At 43.6% G+C, this 21,449-nt stretch overlaps 1 protein-coding gene across 1 annotated transcript; it reads left to right on the top strand.

The window, feature by feature from the left end:
- Positions 1-68: 68 nt before the first annotated feature.
- RFXAP (regulatory factor X associated protein) lies at positions 69-20,648 on the top strand. The gene is made up of 3 exons (XM_073613303.1): positions 69-791; positions 11,500-11,607; positions 16,947-20,648. The coding sequence occupies exons 1-3, from the start codon at positions 408-410 to the stop codon at positions 17,052-17,054; spliced, it is 600 nt and encodes a 199-aa protein (XP_073469404.1). The 5' UTR covers positions 69-407; the 3' UTR covers positions 17,055-20,648.
- Positions 20,649-21,449: the final 801 nt, after the last annotated feature.

The following is a 21,449-nucleotide window of genomic DNA, read 5'->3' as shown; positions in this document are numbered from 1 at the left end:
CACATCAATGCGTTGCGAATTTAACCTGCGTAAAAAAAGGGTCTTGTCCGAGTTTGATCTGTGTGCAATGCGAATTCAGCTCCATATATTGCAAAATTTGCAGTAGAATCGCAAGAACACACAAAGAATTCGCAATGCAAATTTGCAACGCAATCGGATCAAAATCGCGCTAAATTCGCACTGCAGCAGTGTGAACCTAGCCTTAATGCAGATGTGACAGGAAACATGTGAGTTGTGTCTAGTGTCTATTGAATGTTTGTTACATTAAAGTTAATTAAAAAAAAAAAAAGTAAGTGGAGTGGAGGTCACGTGTTTCCTGTGAAACGTGGAGCTGCAGTGTGCAGGCAGACCCCGGTTGGAGGAGTGCAGACAGCGCCGTACACAGAGCGGCTCCGGGTTCCTCCATCATGTTGGAGCCGGCGGAGGCTTCGTCTTCCCGGGAGGAGGAGGAAGAAGAGGAGAATGAAGGCGGCCAGTACGCGGAGGCCCCGCTCGTCTATTACACTATGATGCCCGCTGATGATGATGGCGCCGACCTGCTGGACACCTCGGACCCCAGAGACAGCACGGCCAGCCCCGAGGAGCTGGAGGACGAGGACAACTCCGGCGACAATGACAGCGTGGTGACCAAGACGTGTACCTACCCGGCCTGCCAGGAGACCACCAGTCAGGTGGCCAAGCAGAGAAAGCCCTGGATGTGCAAGAAACACCGCAACAAGATGTACAAAGACAAGTACAAGAACAAGAAGAAGAGCGACCATGGGGTCACCACCACCGCCAGCAAGCTGGAGGTCAGCATCGGGGACACGGGGCGGGGACACTTCTATCACATGACCTGTGCTTGGGGGGACTACAACTCCCAGCAAATTCACTAACCAGCTGGAGGTCTAACGTTGCATTCATGTCAGGCTGCAGGTGTTGTCACCATTCCAGACAGCCTAGAACTGTCATCGTACCCTAATCATATACACACATAGTCACCTGTCCTTGTTGTGGGACTACAACTCCCAGCAATGATCAGGGGAGCAAATCTATCAGCCAGCTGCTGCCATGTCAGGATAAGTATCTACTGCCAGGACAGGGCTTGTGACTATTCCAGAAGGTCTACAACTGGCATCACACTACACCTTCTACACCCATAGTGACCTGTCCTTGTGGAACTACAAATCCCAGCAATAATTGGGGATTAAACAAGCACGGTGCTATGATTAGCTGCCAGGACAAGTCTTGTGCCCACACTAGAAAGTCTAGAATAGTCACCAGACTCTCTACATCAGTGTTTCTCAATTCCAGTCCTCAAGGTGCACCAACAGGTCATGTTTTCAGGATTTCCATTATTTTGCACAGGTGATTTGATCAGTTGCACTGCCTTAGTAATTACCACAGCCTTTTCATCTGAGGGAAATCCTGAAAACATGACCTGTTTGGGCGCCTTGAGGACTGGTTGAGAAACACTGCTCTACATCATAAATACCCATAGTAACCTGTCCTAGTTGGGGAACTACAACTCCCAGCAATGGACAGGAGATCCAGTCTATCAGCAGGCTGGAGGTCTAACATCTGGCATTATGTCGGGCTCAGGTGTGTGACTCTCCAGAAAGTCTAGAACAGTCATCACACTACATCGTATACACACATAGTCACCTGTCCTTGTTGTGGGACTACAACTCCCAGCAATGATCAGGGGAGCAAATCTATCAGCCAGCTGGAGCCATGTCAGGATAAGTATCTACTGCCAGGACAGGGCTTGTGACTATTCCAGAAAGTCTAGAACTGGCATCACACTACACCTTCTACACCCATAGTGACCTGTCCTTGTGGAACTACAACTCCCAGCCATTAGATTCACCAACAGGAGGGTGCCATGTCAGGATTAGTATTTGCTGTCAGAATAGGCCTTGTGTACACACATGAAAGCCTAGAACTGTCACCACTCTACATCATATTTAATATATTTATTATTATTATTATACGGGATTTAAACAGGGTATATATATATATATATATATATATATATATATATATATATATACACATACATACATACATACAGTATCTCACAAAAGTGAGTACACCCCTCACATGTTTGTAAATCTTTTCTTCTATCTTTTCATGTGACAACACTGAAGAAATGACACTTTTCTACAATGTAAAGTAGTGAGTGTACAGCTTGTATAACAGTGTAAATTTGCTGTCCACTCAATATAACTCAACACACAGCCATTAATGTCTAAACCGCTGGCAACAAAAGTGAGTACACCCCTAAGTGAAAATGTCCAAATTGGGCCCAAAGTGTCAATATTTTGTGCGGCCACCATTATTTTCCAGGACTGCCTTAACCCTCTTGGGCATGGAGTTCACCAGAGCTTCACAGGTTGCCACTGGAGTCCTCTTCCACTCCTCCATGATGACATCACAGAGCTGGTGGATGTTAGAGACCTTGCGCTCCTTCACCGTCCGTTTGAGCAGTGGCGGTGAGTCCATTAGGGGCGCTCGGGCGCCGCCCCCTCTATCACACCACCCCCCCTCTGTGTAGTATGGATAGATTCTGATATAAAAAGGGAAATTTGCGCTACTAGTAGCACACAGCTGCCGGCTTCAGCAATAAGACTAATTGCAATGGGGTATAAAAAATGGCTGCGTCTTTCCTGTTTTTTTTTTTTTTTTTTTGCATAGATTCATGCGCCAGCCCCTTTTCGGACGCCGGGCACCTGAATTCAGTAGGGGGTGTTTTGAAGCACCTGATTAGAGCCATAAGCTCTAATGGGCTTCAAAAAAGTTGAGCTTGTAAAGCAGAGCATTGCGATACGAGCCCACCCAGATGTGGATCTAATACTTTTCACCTGATTGGCTGAAGGCACCGGAGCTGTGATTGGACGTCTAGCAGAAGGAAGGCGAGGCAAATGGAAGACACAGGAGCTGCTGCTCATCCCACAGTTCGCCACCTGACCTGCCGCCTGATCCCCTACCAAGATGAGGTAAGTGCTGGGCAGTCGGTGAGCGCAGGGGGGGGTGATGTCACAGTGGCGGCATTTGATGTGTTTTTTCAGAAGTTTGCTTGTCTTCAGCAAACTGTTTGGGGGCTTTCTTGTGTATCATCTGTAGAAGAGGCTTCCGTCTGGGACGACAGCTATGCAGACCAATTTACTAAACAAATGCAAGTGCAGCGCAAACAGGTATGAAAATTTTAAATTAAAAGTCCATATTTTCGACGTCACCCGCTATCATCTCATGCTTCACAGCTGTTCGGACGCGAACAGTCTGTTTGTAGCTGACTAGTGCTTCTGTTTTTTGCCGCGCCGTGAAGCGCTTTTACTACTTTGTTTTGGTTATACCGAACTTTTATATTGAAATCTCATTGAATAAATTTTATACAGATTACACTTAGAGTTTTTTTCTATTGGGGATTGCTGTTCTCCATCCTGCACTGAAGGTTACGGCTCTATCTCAGGACTACTGAAGACCGACCATCGCAGATGAGATCTAGTGCAGCTGCCCACCATACATTTATCCAGGCTTGTCTGACCCCCTGTAATTAAGGGGTCCACCTTTTCCGGTAGGCGCACCGATATGATTTTGTACATGACATCTGAAACGGTACGAAAAGGGACCAGCCTGCCTGTGACAAGAAGAATTTAATATGTGTTTTGCCATATGGACTTTTAATTTAATTTTTCATACCTGTTTGTGCTGCACTTGCATTTGTTTAGTAATCTGTTATTGAGGTTGGTGAATCCTTTAGTGTTCAGCTTGCATCCGAAATCACGTTTAGTTTGCGCTGATTGCCCTCTGTTTATTATATACAGACCAATTTGATGCAGTGTGCGGCGTATGGTCTGAGCACTGACAGGCTAACCCCCCCACCCCTTTAACCTCTGCAGCAATGCTGGCAACACACATACGCAAAGACAACCTCTGGATATGATGCTGAGCACGTGCACTCAGCTTCTTTGGTCGACCATAGTAAGACCTGTTTTGAGTGGAACCTGTCCTGTTAAACCGCTGAATTGTCTTGGCCACCGTGCTGAAGCTCAGTTTCAGGGTCTTGGCAATCTTCTTATAGCCTAGGCCATCTTTATGTAGAGCAAGAATTCTTTTTTTCAGATCCTCAGAGAATTCTTTGCCATGAGGTGCCATGTTGAACTTCCAGAGACCAGTATGAGAAAGTGAGAGTGATAACACCAAATTTAACACACCTACTCCCCATTCACACCTGAGACCTTTTAACACTAGCGAATCACATGACACCGGGGAGGGAAAATGGCTAACTGGGCCCAATTTGGACATTTTCACTTAGGGGTGTACTCACTTTTGTTGCCAGCGGTTTAGACATTAATGGCTGTGTGTTGAGTTATTTTGAGGGGACAACAAATTTACACTGTTATACAAGCTGTACGCCTACTACATTACATTGTAGCAAAGTGTCATTTCCTCAGTGTTGACAAAAGAAATTAAAACTCAGCGCTGCACCTATAAATATGTGTGTGTGTATGTGTGTGTGTGTGTGTATATATGTATATATATATATACACACACACACACACACAAACATCAACATGTGTAACATAATAAAGTGCGATCAATAAAGTTCATCAGATGTGAGGTACAGGGTTGGTGACACATTGAAATATATTTTTGCTGACTTTCTGTGTTCCCCTCCTGGGTCCCCACTCACCAGATAAAGGTGATAAATACACCTGTATTGTGTATCTAGATGGTGCCTCCCTTGGTATATCGTGCCTTTTGAAGAATGGAATCTCCTATCCTCCACTAAATTATCAAGGTCCTTCACACTTTACACGATCGATGGGCAGCAATCATTACTTTGGCTTTTTTCCCTCTGTTTTCCCTGGTGATCTGGCCAGTAACACACCTCCTGTGTTAGGGAGACACAATGGGGTTGATTTACTAAAACCGGAGAGTGAAAAATCTGGTGCAGCTGTGTATGGTAGTAGTGGCTATCATACACAGCTGCACCAGATTTTTCACTCTCCAGTTTTAGTAAATCAACCCCATTGCATCTCCCTAACACAGGAGGTGTGTTACTTGCCAGATCACCAGGGAAAAAAGCCAAAGTAACGATTGCTGCCCATCGATCGTGTAAAGTGTGAAGGACCTTGATCATTTGGTGGAGGATAGGAGATTCCATTCCTCAAAGGCATGATATACCAACCCACTTTGTGGACGGGAGGCACCATCTTGATGCACAATACAGGCGTATTTATCACCTTTATCTGGTGAGTGGGGACCCAGGAGGGGAGCACAGAAAGTCAGCAAAAATATGTCAACGTGTCACCAACCCTGTACCTCACATCTGATGAACTTTATTTTGCACGTTATTATGTTATACATGTTGTTATTATGTTACACATGTTGATGTTTGTATATATGTGTATTAGTAGTTTATAGGTGCAGCGCTGAGTTTAAATTTCTTTTGTCACTTTTTTGGGGTACTTACCTTGCACTATGGCGGCAGCCCTATCATATAATTTTTTTTTTTCCACAGCGCGGGTTTTAATTATACTTTTCATTTCTTCAGTGTTGTCACATGAAAAGATATAATATTTTTTTTCCAAATATGTGAGGGTTGTACGTATTCTTGTGAGATTCTGTATATCCTATAGTAACCTGTCCTTGTGGAACTACAACTCCCAGCAATGATTGAGGATAAAATCCACCAACAAGCACGGTGCTATGATTAGTATCTGCTGCCAGGACAAGTCTTGTGCCCACATTAGAAAATCTAGAACAGTCACCACACTGTACATCATAAATACCCATAGTAACTTGTCCTAGTTGGGGAACTACAACTCCCAGCAATGAACAGAAGATCAAGTCTATCAGCAAGCTGGAGGTCTAACATCTGGCGTTATGTCAGGCTCAGGTCAGAAAGTCTAGAACAGTCATCACACTACATCATATACACCCATAGTAACCTGTCCTTGAGGGGGAACATAAACTCCCAGCAATGATCAGGGGATGAAATCCATCAGCAAGCTGGAGGTCCAATGTCTGGAATTATGTCAGGCTTAGTATCTCCAGGCTGGGCAGCTCTTGTGACTATTCCAGAAACCCTGTCACAGTCATCACTCTACATACTGGATACTGACTTTAGTCAATGTTCTATGCTGTGCTTTATGCTGGAAACTGCAATAAAACATAAACATTGCATTTGGTCATCAAGCCAGATCACAATTAGTGATGGCCTCGGGCATGTTCAGGATCCCACCTGCTTGATACTGCTAGGAAGCTGACAATGCACACGGCTAACCACAGGCAGTGAGACATTTCCCCATCTGTACAGTTGTGGACCGGGAAATGTGTCTCTCTGCCTGTGATTGGTGCTGTGCAGTGTCGGCGTTCTGGCAGGATCGGGCAGGTGGGATCCTGAACACGCCCGAGGCCATTCCTAATCGCCATACATCCAGAGATTTTGATTTGAGTATATTTGACCTATCTTTGATGTGTGATTAAAGTATAACCAAAGGGAAAACTTTTTTTTGTGGAGGTGAGATGAATTAGAACACCTGTCAGATTTTATAGCTATCTGTGTTCCCCGTTAGGCAGTTTCACCCTCTCTGTCTATCCTGGTCACTAATAAAAAGCAATGCGCTATCACATATATAGTATTTACATATGATGAATGAACGCATAAAAAATAATCCAGATAAGCTTAAAAGTCCAAAATAGTGAAAAAAAAAATTGAAAAACCAATGAATTGGCGATATGTTCGCCATCCTTCCAGCGGATCGAATGAAAACAAACATGCTGTCCTTTTTCATCTTCCCATAGAGGAGAGCGGAGCTCTGACAGGTCCGTCTCAACACAGTGAGAGGAGATGGACCTGTAATTCGCCGGAACAGCGGATCGATCCCCGCTGAGCACAATGCGTACAAAATGCACGCTTAACGACAACATCTATAATATGCACCTTTGGTGTCATAGGGTACCACCCTTTTTATATGTTGTATTCACAGAAGCCGCCCTGGTAGTGATATATGGGAAATTGCCAACAGCAATTTGCTCTTCAGGCAAAAGTGTCCGAGATCCAGGATAGTGTAATAGCGTTTGTATTAAAAGCCAAAGCAAGGATAAAATAGGGATTTTCCACTTACATTTAATGGTGCTCTAGTCAGCACCAACACAGACAGCCTGGTTCTGTTGTCCTGCACACCGCTCAGTCCAAGTCAGCATGCGTTTCAAACAGCCAAACGTCCTAACCAGATCAAGCTGGAAGTGACGTCACGTATGGTGGACTCGCAGCCTCTATGCATTTCACTTGTCAGGAAGCTCACAACAATGCTGACGTCATTACACTATCCTGGATTATTATTTGTTTTTCTCTGGGTCTTTACCACTTTTGCCTGAGGAGAAAAGCTGTTGGCAATTACAAAAGGGTGCTACCCTAAGACACCAAAGGCGCATATTATAGATGATGTCGCTAGGACCCTGTTCACACTGGGGCCGCCTGTGCGTTAGCGCTAAAGCGCTGCTTGTTTTAGCGGGATTTAGAGCTGTTTAAGCTGCGCTTTTCGGCGGCTAGCGGGATGCTTTTAACCCCCGCTAATGGCCAAAGAAGGGGTTAAAAACTGCCCATTTTTGAAACGCTGCTCATTCATTGCAATGGGCAGGGGCGTTTCAGGAGCACTGTAAACAGCGGTCCCAAACCGCCCCAAAGATGCTGCTTGCAGGACTTTTCCTAACGTCCCACAAGCGTACCATCCCAGTGTGAAAGCACTCATTGCAGAGAATGGGAGGCAGTTCTCTGGCGCTATTTCTAGCGCTAAAACGCCTGAAAACTGCCTCCATGTGAAAGGGGTCTAAGCAGGGTGCGTTTTGTACACATTGCAGTGGAGCACCTTTTTATGAGGAGTATTTAAGGCACTCTTACAAACAAGGGCACGGTGGTTGGAGTTTTTTCCCCAGCAAAGATTTAGGAATATATAATTTTTCTGGACTGTGATATTATTTCAAAGTTTTTTTTCACTATTTTGGACTTTCAAGCGTATCTGGATTATTATTCACGCTATCATTATATGTAAATACTATATATGTGCTAGCGCCCTGCTTTTTTAGTGGTTTCCTTTTCAGAGGTGGTTTATTTACTTAAAGGGGCAGCTTCACATTTTAGATTTTTTTTTTTTTTTGTGTGTGTTAAAATTTTTTTTTTGGCGTCAAGGATTACTATGATTGAATATCCTGGTGACTGCTATCACAGAAAGTAAAAGAAAATCGCTAATTTTGAGTAGTCTCTAGAACAGGAATAGAAGGGGAATGCCCCAATGGGGACACTAGTTCCGGTGACTACTAGGGATTCCCTAACTTTGGAGGGAATTCCTTTCACTTCCTGTTTGAAGGGGAAGTGAAGGGTAATCCCCCCAATGGGACACAAATGGCAAAAAATAAAAAATCTGGGTTATAACCCTTCCTTAAAGTGGATGTAAACCCAATGTCATCCTTTCTAAACTCCTGCCATAGGGGTTATCTATAAGGATATACATGTCTCCTGTATGTATCTTTACCTGTCAAATGTCTCCCCTCTGTCTGTTATGAGAGGTGAAAAACTGCAGATTCTGTGGGTGGGTCTGTTGTCTGGAGCTCGGTGGGTGGAGTCGTGATGTCAGTAGACAATAGACACCTCTACACTCCCCTTGTCAATATGCATTTTCTCCTGTGTATTTCTTACACTGAACTTCTGCTATGATCTCTAACATCCAGTGAAAAGACAGGAAAGTAACCACATGACTTCAGCATGCCAAATCATGCTGAGGTGTGGAACAGCCAATCCTTGCAGAGCTGCTGAAGAAAGGAGTGGGGGACGGAATTAAAAAATAATGCATGTGTAGCAATAACACATGGTGGAGCTGCTAGTTTAAAGCTGTCTGTTATCGTCACCTTTGTTATCTCAATTTCACCGGAACCGGGTCTAGAGTCCCGTTGAGTTTAATACCAGACAATGTAGGCACTGGACACTTGAGTATCTTTTCCAATGCTTTAATAAAGAGTAACTGAAGGAAGTATCAGGAAAGAGGTAGAAGAAGAGTTGCAGGGAAGTTCAAATACCTTTTCTTGATGTAGAATTATGAATTGGAATCTTGTAGATGAATGTACTCTCCTTTTTAGAGTTGAAACTTTGCCCGCCCGGTTTCTCTCACTAACCTAGCAACCGGCACGTAGCACGAACAAAAGTCTCTGCCACAGACTTGAATGGAATAGAAACCCATACGATCCTCTGCCACAGGATGTAATGGTTTACGATGGATAGCAAACACAGCACTAGAACCTTTAAGCCGACCCGGCAGCACTATGCGGTAGGTTAACTTTAGGATGCGTCCTCCAACTGAGTCACCAGGCAACTCTCCAGACCAGCACTCTGCATGATCCTTCCATGACGGGTCCTCCCCTGGGATCTTCTCAGTTGTCCAGCTTCTTCCCGTAGGACAGACAGCATAGGACCATTCCCTCGCTGCTGTGGTAGGCCCCAGACAGACTTCTGGGCCCACCCACACGCTGCAGAAACGTGGTCCTCCCGATTGGAGGACCACGCGGTAGTACTCCTAACACATACCTGTCGGCCAGGAGGGCTAACAGGCGGAACGAAACAGACCCTAAAACATGGCGTCTGTCCCATAAATACCCTCCCCCGGAATGCAACTCGGAGGACCACCTCCACCGAGTTATCTCTGGGACAGAGGAGCACTCATATGCTTCAGCGCGTTGCTTTTCCAACACCGACCCATGGCGACAACGACACCCGCAGGCACAGTGTGAAACTACATGCAACACAGCCAAACTGGAACAGAGGCAAATCTGACCATGTATGAAACAGATAACCCACTAAATTTACCTATAAGCGGTAGATGAAAATCTACCAGCATTACACATGTCTTAGGCTAGTGCAGAGATATGTAAATCACCTGTCACTCACAGCAAGGGGGAGGATTTAACAAAGTTTTTCTCAGTTTGTCAAGATTTTCCTTACTGAACAATAAAAGAGGATTGCTCAGAGATGGATTAACTCTGTGTGGCAAGACTGGGCTCAAATGATAGGAAATCTTATACTCTACAGTATGATACAAAAAAAAAAATTGGGGTTTACATCCACTTTAAGCCTCGTACAAACAGTACAATTGTTGGCCAACTGAGCGTCCGATTTTTGTCAAAAGGGCGTGTGCCTGGATCTTGTCTTGCATACTAACAATACACAAGTGTCGTGCAACAAACACGAATGTAGTGACGTACTACGAGGAATTTCAGCTCTTGAGCGCCACCCTTTGGGCCCCTTATGCTAATTTCGCGTTTGGTGAACATTGATTCCGATCATGCGTGTTTGTACTTTCAACTTTTGTGTGACAGATTTGTGTACTGACCATTCGAACATCTGACGTAAAACCATTGTCTGCTGAAAATTTACTAGCCATCCAACATTTGTTGGCCAAAAGTTGGACAATTGTCAAACTGAGCGTACTAACGGTAAGATTTTAGGACAACAGTCTGTCAACAGACAATCCCCTGCCAACAATCGGACCGTGTGTACGAGGCTTTATTCTATCCAAAATGAAAACAAAGTTTTGCCTTTAGTTCTACTTAAAATTCCCAAGCTTGGTCTGTGACAGTATAGTAACCTTGTAATACTGATCTGATATTCTCACATGTACCCATATGAATTGAAAGCCCAACTCCAGCTCAAACTTTATCATATTTTTTTTGAGAAAGTGGAGAATGCAAAGAACTCCTCTAATATATTTCTTTTATTTGGGATGTGGTGAAAAATCTCTCCATTGCGGACACAGACTGCAGCATTACACCTTCCTTTTTTTTTCTTTTTTTTTTTTTTAAAGCAGTAGCATTCGAAAGAAATGTAACTGTTTCCTGGTCTGTCCCAAACTAAAAAAAAAAAGAAAGTTTTGGCTCAAGTAATTAAGATGTGGTAGTTTGCTAAGACTCTGCACCTACCGGCATCTATCATTGTTCTGGAGATCCTTCAAATCCTGTTTGGGAGCGCTGAATACAGATCTTTAGAAGAGTGCTGGCTGTTGGTTTAAATAAGATTTCAGCAAACATTTATCAGATATTACATTTGAACCCTGGCTAAAAACAATATTTGGGCATGTGCCCTGTAAAAGTAGACTGGCACTAATGCCATTTGTGGAGGCTGCAGCATTCTTTAGAACTTTTGCTTTTATTCACCCCATACTATAAGTGCCCAGTTTGGAGATCCCTGCTTTAAAGCCACAGCTTACATTCATATTGAGATCGATGTTCTAATAATTTCTATACTCCAAGAATGGAGCTGAGGGATGTTTTAAAGGTTTTTCAAGAAAGCTGTTCAGAGGTTTTGAATGAGTTGTAGATGTTTGCTAAGAGCGAAGCACCTCAGACTTGTGATTAGAAGCTAAATACACAAACTAGGTCTGCATTGATTGAGACTTGCTATACATTGTAGATAGATATACAAGATTATTTATCCTATGTTTGTTTTTTTTATTATCCATTTAGGATACTGCAGAGTGCTCTGTGTCTCTTACAAAACAAAGAACTGGATCTGTTGGGGATCGTCCTCCTCGCCCTACATTGCTGGAACAAGTGTTAAACCAGAAAAGACTTGTAAGTGTTTTCAGTGGTTAATGCTGGAGATTGTTAAAATGTTCATGGATTAAATTGGCACCCTTTTGCGGGTTCAGTCACCCAGCAGCAAGAGATTTGAACATGACTTTCTATATTGAGCCACCTGTCACTGTTATTGCAATTTTGCCTTAGGTTGGCTTCACATTGCAGGAGATTTACTAAAACTGGAGCACACAGAGTTCAGTGCAGCTGTGCATAGTAACCAACAGGGCTGTTGATCTATATTTTTGCCAAAATGCAATGCCCGCGATGCTAAGCTTTGCAACCATGCCAGAAATTCTACCCCTGTTGAGCAAGACCCATTCAAGTGAATAGCAGGATGAAGGCAATATCTTCACCCGATTTGCTTGCTGTGTTCATTCAGGGTGGTGTGTTCCCCCATGCTCATCATCCTGAAATAATCTACCTGTGTGCCCTCAGCAGCTGCCGGCAGGAAAGGAGGGAAAATGGCAGCACTGTGGAGAAAGGGGGCACACAGGGGTCCCAGGCAGGGGGGGGGGTGCAGATACTAGAACTGATCCTCCAGCAGTTCAGCCAGAGCAAAAAAAGAAAAGTAGAAACTAGCAGCACTGCACAAGAGTCACAATTGTTAGCTATAAGGCAGCATTGCTGGCTCTTCTGCTCAGCAGGTGCTGGGCCCCTTTTTTAAACTGATGAGGCCTGAGCCCAGTACAGGGGGGCTGGCTGTATTGCCTTTATCAGCAGGCCTGGTAACCAATTGGCTTTTAGGGTTTAGGCCCCTTTCCCACATTAAAAAAAAATGGCGAGGGAGTCATTCCCCCCCCCCCATGCCCCACCCCAATACATATCATTCCCCTCGGGTCTGGTGTGGATTTTAAAGTAGTAGTAAATTCTATTCTACGTCTTGTTCCTGCAGTCAAGCCTATAGTAAGGCTTACCTGTTGGTACTGTGAATATCCCCTAAACTTGCACAGTTTAGGGGATATTCAGAGTGCATGCAGCCGGTGGTGTTACCGGAACATGCGCTCTGAAGGTCTGGCATACAGTGCCAGACCTTCAGAGCCTGTGCCATAAAGGGCGGCTCCTGCATGCATGTGCAGGAGTGACGTCATCGTGCCCCTGGCCACACATGTAGCCGGAGGCCGTGAACCCAGGAATAAAGACCAGAGGAAGATGTCAGCCCTCTCAGCGGTGACAAAGTGGCATTGGGAGGGCTTTGTTCTAAGGTAAGTCTCTCATAATGTGCTAGTATGTGATGCATACTAGCACGTTATGACATTGCCTTGCAGGGGATTTTTTCCCCATTCTTTGAGGTTGACTACCGCGTTCAGGGGAACCCCATGCCAAAAAAACCATGCATGTAGCCCAGCAGGTCAGAAAAGGTACGAGCAAACATCCGCCCCCCCCTCCCCCGAACCATACCAGGCCTCATACCCTCAACATGGGCAGCATGGGGGGGTGCTTTGGGGCAGGGGGAGCTCTGCTCTTGTTAACCACCTCAATACAGGGCATGTTCACCCCCTTCCTGCCCAGGCCAATTTTCAGCTTTCAGCGCTGTCGCAATTTGAATGACAATTGTGCGGTCATGTAACACTGTACCCAAATGAAATTTTTAGCTTTTTCCCCACAAATGGACCTTTTTTTTGGTGGTATTTGATCACCTGTGCGGTTTTTATTTTTTGTGCTATAAACAAAAAAGACCGACAAGTTTGAAAAAACGCAATATTTTTTACTTTTTGCTATAATAAATATCCCAAAAAAAATGTTTCCTCAGTTTAGGCCGATATGTATTCTACATATTTTTGGTGAAAAAAAATCGCAATAAGCATATATTGATTGGTTAGTGCAAAAGTTATAGCGTCTACAAGATAGGGGATACATTTATGGCATTTTTATTTATTTATTTATTGTTTTCACTATTAATGGCGGCGATTTGCGATTTTTATCGTGGCTGTGACATTGCGGCAGACATATCAGACACTATTTTGGGACCATTGACATTTATACTGCGATCAGTGCTATAAATATGCAATGATTACTGTGTAAATGTCACTGGCAGGGAAGGGGTTAACACCAGGGGCGATCAAGGGGTTAAATGTGTTACCTAGGGAGTGATTCTAACTGTGGGGGGAGGAGACCGATCGGTGCTCCTATATACTAGGAACACACGATCTGTCTCCTCTCCCCTTGACAGGACGTGGATCTGTGTGTTTCCACACACAGGTCCATGTTCCTGCTTTGTCACGAGCGATCGCGAGTGCCTGATGGACATCGCGGACGCCGGGCACGCGCATAGGCCCCTCGTGACGCAGTGGGCGCATGCCCTCTATACTGCTGGGAAGCCAAGGACATCATATGATGCCCGCCCAGGATGGGAGATCCCATCTGCAGACGTCATATGTCTATGGGCGGTATTGAAGTGGTTAAAGGGGCTTCCAGATTCCAATAAGCCCCCCACAATCACCGACCAGGATTGTGGGGAAGAGGACCCTTGTCCCCACCAACATGGTGCTTTGACTCTTCGGTTGTTAAGGACGCGGAGGCCGGCTTGCCAGCCTGCTCCTTAGCAACCAGCTATTCTTCAAATAGAATTGGGATCAGACATTCAATTTTTTGACTGATTAAAATTCTAATTGTACCAAAAATTATAAATGCGTTACAAAACGGATGTACACAACAGATGTAAAAACTTAAGTCCGCATTCGTTTTTCATCCAACTTTCCAACAATAAAAAAAAAAAACCTGGTGGAACGGATGAAAAAAAACGTAACGCCTGTGTGAAAGGGGCCTAACTGTCAAAGCTTAATTGAACAAGCTGAAATTACTAGCTGATTGGTTACTATGCACAGCTGCACCAGATTCTGTGTGCTCCAGTTTTAGTCAATTAAATGTGCGTTACTGCAATTTACAAACCAAAGTGTGTTGCAGTGCAGTACATTTTAATGGCTCCTTGACACACCGCGAAGGAGCGAACCTACAGTGAACCTTTATTGCAGTGCCCCATAACACATGGTAACTCACTACCTTTATGTATGTGGTACACTGCATCCACTAAAATGGTGTAGGTGCGATTTTTTTTTTTTTTTTTTTTTTTTTTTTTTTTTTTTTTTGTCTGTTGAGTGCTGGCAGCCCTTTCATATGAACAGTGCACATAATGCACTATGGTATTGCAGAGGTGTAAATGGGGGCTTCCTGTTTGTGCTTATTATAGAGGAGTGGGGTGTAGGAAGATGTAGACCTGGGAAGGTGATCACAAAACTCTTACTACTGAATTCCCTGAAAGACATAAGGAGCAAAGGTATACCACACCGTTTACTCCACTTCATTGTTTACTATTAGTGCTGCAGATCATATACTTGCTATATGTTATGCACAAAAGCATCTGCTGCCTATAATTTAATCAGCACTTTGTCCATCCAGGACAAGCAGATTCACTGAACGGTCAAAATCAGGCCTCCTGCATCATTTATTCAAGCTTCAGACAAATACTGTAGCATTGCTAAAAGGAGAGTTCGGCAAAGGCAGCCTGGGTATATTTTGTCAGTATACAGGTGTATCTCAAAAATTAGAATATCATCAAAAAGTTAATTTATTTCAGTAATTCAATTCAAAAAGTGAAACTCATATATTATATAGATTCATTACATACACAGTGATATAGTTCAAGCATTTCTTTTGATTTGATTGTGATGATTATGGCTTACAGCTAGTGAAAACCCAAAATTCAGTATCTCAGAAAATTAGAATATTGTGAAAAAGTTCAATATTGTAGACTCATGGGGGGTTATTTACTAAAGGCAAATCCACTTTGCACTGCAAGTACACTTTCAAATGCAGTCGCTGTAGATCTGAGGGGGACATGCAAGGAAAATAAACAGTATTTTAGCTTGCACATGATTGGATGATAAAATCAGCAGTTTCCCCTCATCAACTCTGCACTTGTAGTGCAGAGTGGATTTTCCTTTAGTAAATAACCCTCATGGTGTCACACTCTAATCAGTTAATTAAAACACCTGTAAAGCTTTCCTGAGCCTTTAAATGGTCGCTAAGTCTGGTTCAGTAGGTTACACAATCATGGGGAAGACTGCCGATTTCACAGTTGTGCAGCCATTGACACCCTTCACAAGGAGGGTAAGTCACAAAAGGTCATTGCTAAGGAAGCTGGCTGTCCACAGAGTGCTGTATCCAAGCATAATTAGTGGATGGAAAAAGTGTGTTAGAAAAAGGTGCACAAGCAACAGGGATAACCGCAGCGATGAGAGGATTGTGAAGCAAAGGCCATTCAAGAATTTGGGGGGGGGGTAACAAGGAGTGGACTATGGCTGGTGTCAGTGCTTCAAGACACCACACCACAACGAGACATATCCAGAACATGGACTACAACTGGTCGCATTCCTTGTGTCAAGTTACTCCTGAACGAGAGACAACATCGGAAGCGTCTTACCTGGACTAAGGGGAAAAAGGACTGGACCGTTGCTGAGTGGTCCAAAGTCCTCTTTTCGGATGAATTTTTGCATTTCATTTGGAAATCGAGGTCCCAGAGTCTGGAGGAAGAGTGGAGAGGCACAGAACCCAAGTTGCATGAGGTCCAGTGTGAAGTTTCCACAGTCAGTGGTGATATGTCATCTGCTGGTGTTGGTCCACTGTGTTTTATCAAGTCCAAAGTCAGCGGAACCCTCTACCAGGAAAATCTAGAGCACTTCATGCTTCCCTCTGCTGAGCAGCTTTATGGAGATACTGATTTCATTTTCCAGTATGATTTGGCACCTGTCCACACTACCAAAAGTACCAATACCTGGTTTAATGATCATGGTATCACTGTAGCATTGCTACAGACTGATCGCCTCCATGTAATATTCTAATTTTCTGAGATGCTGAATTTTGTTTTTTCACTAGCTGTAAGTCATAATCATCAAAAATAAAAGAAATAAATGCTTGAATTATATATCATCCTGTGTGTAATGAATCTATATAATATGAGTTTCACTTTTGAAATAGAATTACTGAAATTAACTTTTTGTTGATATTCTAATGACATCATGCACAGCTCTCTCTCTCACTGTCCTGAGAGTTAACCAGGAAGGGGGGAGGGGGGGTGAGTCATAAGAGGGCCAATGAGAGCTGCAGAGCTGGAGTTGTGCCTCTGTGTAAGTCCGGGAAGTTAAAATGGATACAGCCAGTTGAGGGAGATTTCTGCAGCATATTTGGCCAGTACAGAATCAAAGTATATATAAAATAATATGCAAAGAAATGGCAAAGATGTTATAATTACAAATGATGTGAGCAGCCTGCAGTTCCTCTTTAATGATTTCTGTGCCTATGATACCATTAATGACACATTTTGATTTTGCCACCAGTCCCTTTTGAGAAGTCCAGACGTTGTCAAGTTTCTTCAGACCCAACAGCAGCTTCTCAGTCGTCAGGCTTTGGAACAGAGACAATCTTTTCAAGGAGCTTCACTTTGACCAAATCTCTGCATGTGTTGGATTAGAAGGATTTTATTTTGACTGTTTTTTTTTTGTTTTGTTAATTTATTACATTACAAACTTACATTTTCACTATTTCTAAGAGCGTAAATGGAAGATTTTGGAATCCTCTGCCATAAAATGATTGTGCTTTTCATCATATGGATCTTTTGTGCTTTGGAGCTAAAGCTGCCAGCAATATGAACATGTAAATGCTTTGGAACCCATACTTCCCCTTATTGTAATAGGGGTGGAAATGTGTACATGCTAGGCGTCCATAAAAGGGTTAACATTTCTGATCTGATGCACTTCAGCAGTGCAATGACTGATCCTGTGCAAAGTGATTTAATCTAAAGCAGCCAATTAGATTTCAGTTTACTGAAATCACATAGCTGAAATACTAATGCTGGCCATACACTATACGAAAAATCGGCCAAACACATTTTCGAAAAACGAACGTTCGACCGTGACCGCAAACGATCGTGCCATCATGTAATGACCGATAAATTGTTCAGTGGACATGAATAAATCATTTTTTTGTTCGTTTTTTTTTACATATACCTAGTGCAGACAGTTCGGACGGGAAACACATTAACCTTGCAATTTATCGTACGTTCGGCAGAAATTTTCCAAACTTCCCGTTCGTTTTTTTTCCACAAAAACGTCAAACGATTATCGATTTGTGCCCATTAACTTGCCGAAAAACGAACGATTTTTCGGCCGATTTTTCGTATAGTGTATGGCCAGCATAAATCTGGTTGTCTTAGGTTAGTGCAATTTGCCTAATTAAATATACCTGTATATATTTTTTTTTTTTTATCTGTATTCTAGGTATGATTTTTATAGCATACATTGGAACAGCTTGGACCAATGTACACATGCATATCTCATACCGGCCTGACACCTGTGGAAGCTGCAAATCACTGTAAGGCCTCATGCACACTTGACGTTTTTTGACGTTTTTACAGCAGCTGTTTTTGGCTGTAGACGTTTTTTTCTACAGTCATTAAAGTCTCCATCATGTTATACTATGTGTCCATGCACACATAGGCTGTTATCAGCAGTTTTGGACAGTGGCGTTTTTGAGCAGTAAAAAAACCCCGAAACTAGTGGGTTCTGAGAGACGTTTTTCAGCTGTAAAAATGCTCTAACACTGATAAACGTCGAGAAATGCTCAAAATGTCATTCACCAGAGTTTTTTTAACATTTTTTTGATCCATTAAAAAAAAACAAAAAAAAACACTATTGCAAAAACGTTGAAAAAAGTAGAAAAACTCACTGCAAAGCTACTGATGTTTTTATGATGTTATTTTAACGTCCAGTGTGCATGAGGCCTAGTAGTCACCACTAGTGATCGCAGCAGTCTTCAGATTCCAGGACCGATCGGCTGTCCTTCTGCAGAGTAACCTCAGGAGGGTGCTTGCTTGGGACTGCCACCATCCAGGGAAAGCCTTGTACATTTCGAATGAACACAATTACCACCTAGTCCAATCGGCGAATGTCTTGTATTTATTGAAACAATACAAAACTTTGTCTGAATGTCGGCACTGCTGCGCGTGTGACCTATGCAGAAGAACAGCCACTCAGCACAGGACCCGGAATATTGCTGCTATATACATTGCCCATATACACTATATTACCAAAAGTATTAGGACGCCTGTTTTTACACGCACATGAACCCTAATCCGTGGGGTTCAATATTGAGTTGGCCCACCCTATAACAGCTTCAACTCTTTTGCAAGTGTGTCTATGGGAATGTTTGACCGTTCTTCCAGAAGCACATCTGTGAGGTCAGACACTGATATGGACGAGAAGGCCTGGCTCGGCACAGTATATATAAAATAATATATTAAATATTTAATATAAAAATTTGGACTAGTGCACAAAGCAAGGTCCATAAAGACACAGATGAGCGAGTTTCAGCTGGAGGAACTTGACTGGCCTGCGCAGAGTCCTGATCTCAACCTGATAGAACACCTTTGGGATGAATTAGAGCGGAGACTGCAAGCAAGGCCTTCTCATCCACATCTGTGCCTGACCTCACAAATGCGCTTCTGGAAGAACGGTCAAACATTCCCATAGTCACACTCCTAAACCTTATGGACAGCTTTCCCAGAAGAGTTGAAGCTGTTATAGCTGCAAAGGGTGGGCCAACTCAATATTGAACCCTTCGGACTAAGACTGGGATGCCATTAAAGTTCATGTGTGTGTAAAGGCAGGTGTCCCAATACTTTTGGTAATATAGTGTAATGTAAATAAACTATAAAACTCATACCTAGAATTCAGCTTTAAGTTTTGCAATGTTTGCTATTCAGATCTTTTTTTTTTTTTTTTTTTTTTTTTTAAACAAAGCTTAATTTTATCTCCAGCTATTCCAAATCCCCTCGGAATTCGCATTTGAATCGCACCTGCCACAACAGAAATCGCACTGTGAAATTGCATCAGATTTGCACTGCATCAGTGTGGACCAATTATTGCTGGCTTCATCCCTGCTGGGGAGTCGAATCAAACACATGTTCTCTGAGGTCTGTCAGTATCTTTAAAGGAAACCACATTGGCTCGTAGGCAATGTATGCTCTGACTGCTTTAAGTGATTGTGAAGTCTCGTTTTAAAAAAACAAAAACAAACATGTTATACTTACCTTCTCTGTGCAGTTGGTTTTGCACAGAGCAGTCCGAATCCTCCTCTTCTTGGGTCCCTCTTTGCTGCCCCTAGCCCCTCCCTCCTGTCGAGTACCCCCACAAGAAGCAGCTTGCTATGGGGGCACCCGAGCCGAGTCACAGCTCTGTGTGTCCATTAAGACAGGGAGCCCCGCCCCCTCTCTTCTGATTGGCTATTTGGCTTTGACAGCCGCGGGAGCCAATGGTGGCGCTGCTGTGTCTTAGCCAATCAGGGGGAGATTCCCAGACGGCTAAGACACCCGTGGACATCGCTGGAGAGCGATGGGGCGGCTGCTACACAGAAGGTTTTTTATCTTCATGCATAGAAAGCATTGAGATAAAAAACCTTCTGACTTTACAGCTCCTTTCAAGGGCTTGTTCACACCAGAATGCGGTGCGGGAAAATTACGTTCCATGTGTGTTTCTCAAAGCGCACTTGGTGTGCGATCCTCTGCGGGATTCTGTATATTTCTAATGACACTCCAAATGCAGATCGCAAAACACAGTGTGTTTACTTGCACCGGATCGCATGGTACAGCACTACTTTTTGTGCAATTTCAGCCCATTTAGATTAATGGGCTGAAAATTGTACCGCACAGGAATGTGGTCCGCTGGTGTGAATCAGCCCTGAAAAAAAATTTTGATCAAATCCTATTAAAAATGAAAACTACTTCATTTCTTCTTTCTTTTAGGGGAGTTTTAGACATTTGTCTAGATCTCCCGTTTCGCATTCAGATTGCGCTTCAGGGGCTACTGACAAGCGGTGTGGAATCGATCCGATGCCTCCTCACTTTAACCCCATTTTTGCCAGCAAATGCACTCACGCAGTTGCGGGGGGGTTTGTGGTGCTTCCCCATTTGCTTGAGCGTGTAGCATTTGGTGGACCGAAGAAAATGGCTGCACACCAAAGAAATAATCCAACGTGTTTAATTCCAAAACATGACAGTAGACAGCCACAAGAACAAAGTGACAGGACCCAGGAGGTGACGCGTTTCACACAAGCACTGTGTTCAATGTGAAACGCGTCACCTCCTGGCTCCTCTAACTTTGTTCTTGTGACTGTCTACTGCATGGGTGCTCAACCTGTGGCCCTCCAGCTGTTGCGGAACTACAAGTCCCATCATGCCTCTGCCTTTAGGAGCCTTTGGGATAAATGTCAGCCTTGCAATGCCTCATGAGACTTGTAGTTGCGCAACAGCTGGTGGGCCACAAGTTGAGCACCCATGGTCTACTGTCATGTTCTGGAATGAAACACGTTGGATTATTTCTTTGGTGTGCAGCCGTTTTCTTCTGTTCATTTATCTTCGGTGGCGAGTTGTGGTATTACACCCAGCACTATTTGGACTGCAGTGATTGCTCACCTGGTGCGGAGTTTCCTTCTTTGGACTGTTAGCGTTTGGTAGGCTTGCCGCTTGCCGATGGCTACATGTTGGGTAAACGCCCCCATCTGCTGCCTATTGCAGCTTAAGAGGGAGCAGTGGGTAAAAATGTGGCTCAACTGCGCATTTTTGGCACTCCCAACCACATGTCTAAATTAAGCCTAACCGTTTACACAAAGCCCATCACCTTTTTCTCCCAGCGCTGTACATTGTTGTATTTGGCATATGTTGCAAGTGAAGTGATGTTTATTTGGTAACTGTTAAAGTATTTGTGTCATTCGTATTTGTGTGTTCTGTTGAAGCATTTGTGAATATTCACTAGTGTCTTTTTCTGCAACTAATTCACTTGAGACCA

The sequence above is a fragment of the Aquarana catesbeiana genome, linkage group LG02, assembly GCF_042186555.1.
Source record: "Aquarana catesbeiana isolate 2022-GZ linkage group LG02, ASM4218655v1, whole genome shotgun sequence".
Classification (NCBI taxonomy): domain Eukaryota; kingdom Metazoa; phylum Chordata; class Amphibia; order Anura; family Ranidae; genus Aquarana; species Aquarana catesbeiana.
This window is presented reverse-complemented; position numbering and strand designations above follow the sequence as displayed.

Bases quoted from the DNA above. Each gene is read 5' to 3' on its own strand.
- RFXAP (XM_073613303.1), top strand. From the start codon at position 408: ATGTTGGAGCCGGCGGAGGCTTCGTCTTCCCGGGAGGAGGAGGAAGAA. The intron at 792-11,499 runs GTCAGCATCGGG...TTATCCATTTAG, and splicing joins CCACCGCCAGCAAGCTGGAG to GATACTGCAGAGTGCTCTGT. The intron at 11,608-16,946 runs GTAAGTGTTTTC...TTTTGCCACCAG, and splicing joins TGTTAAACCAGAAAAGACTT to TCCCTTTTGAGAAGTCCAGA.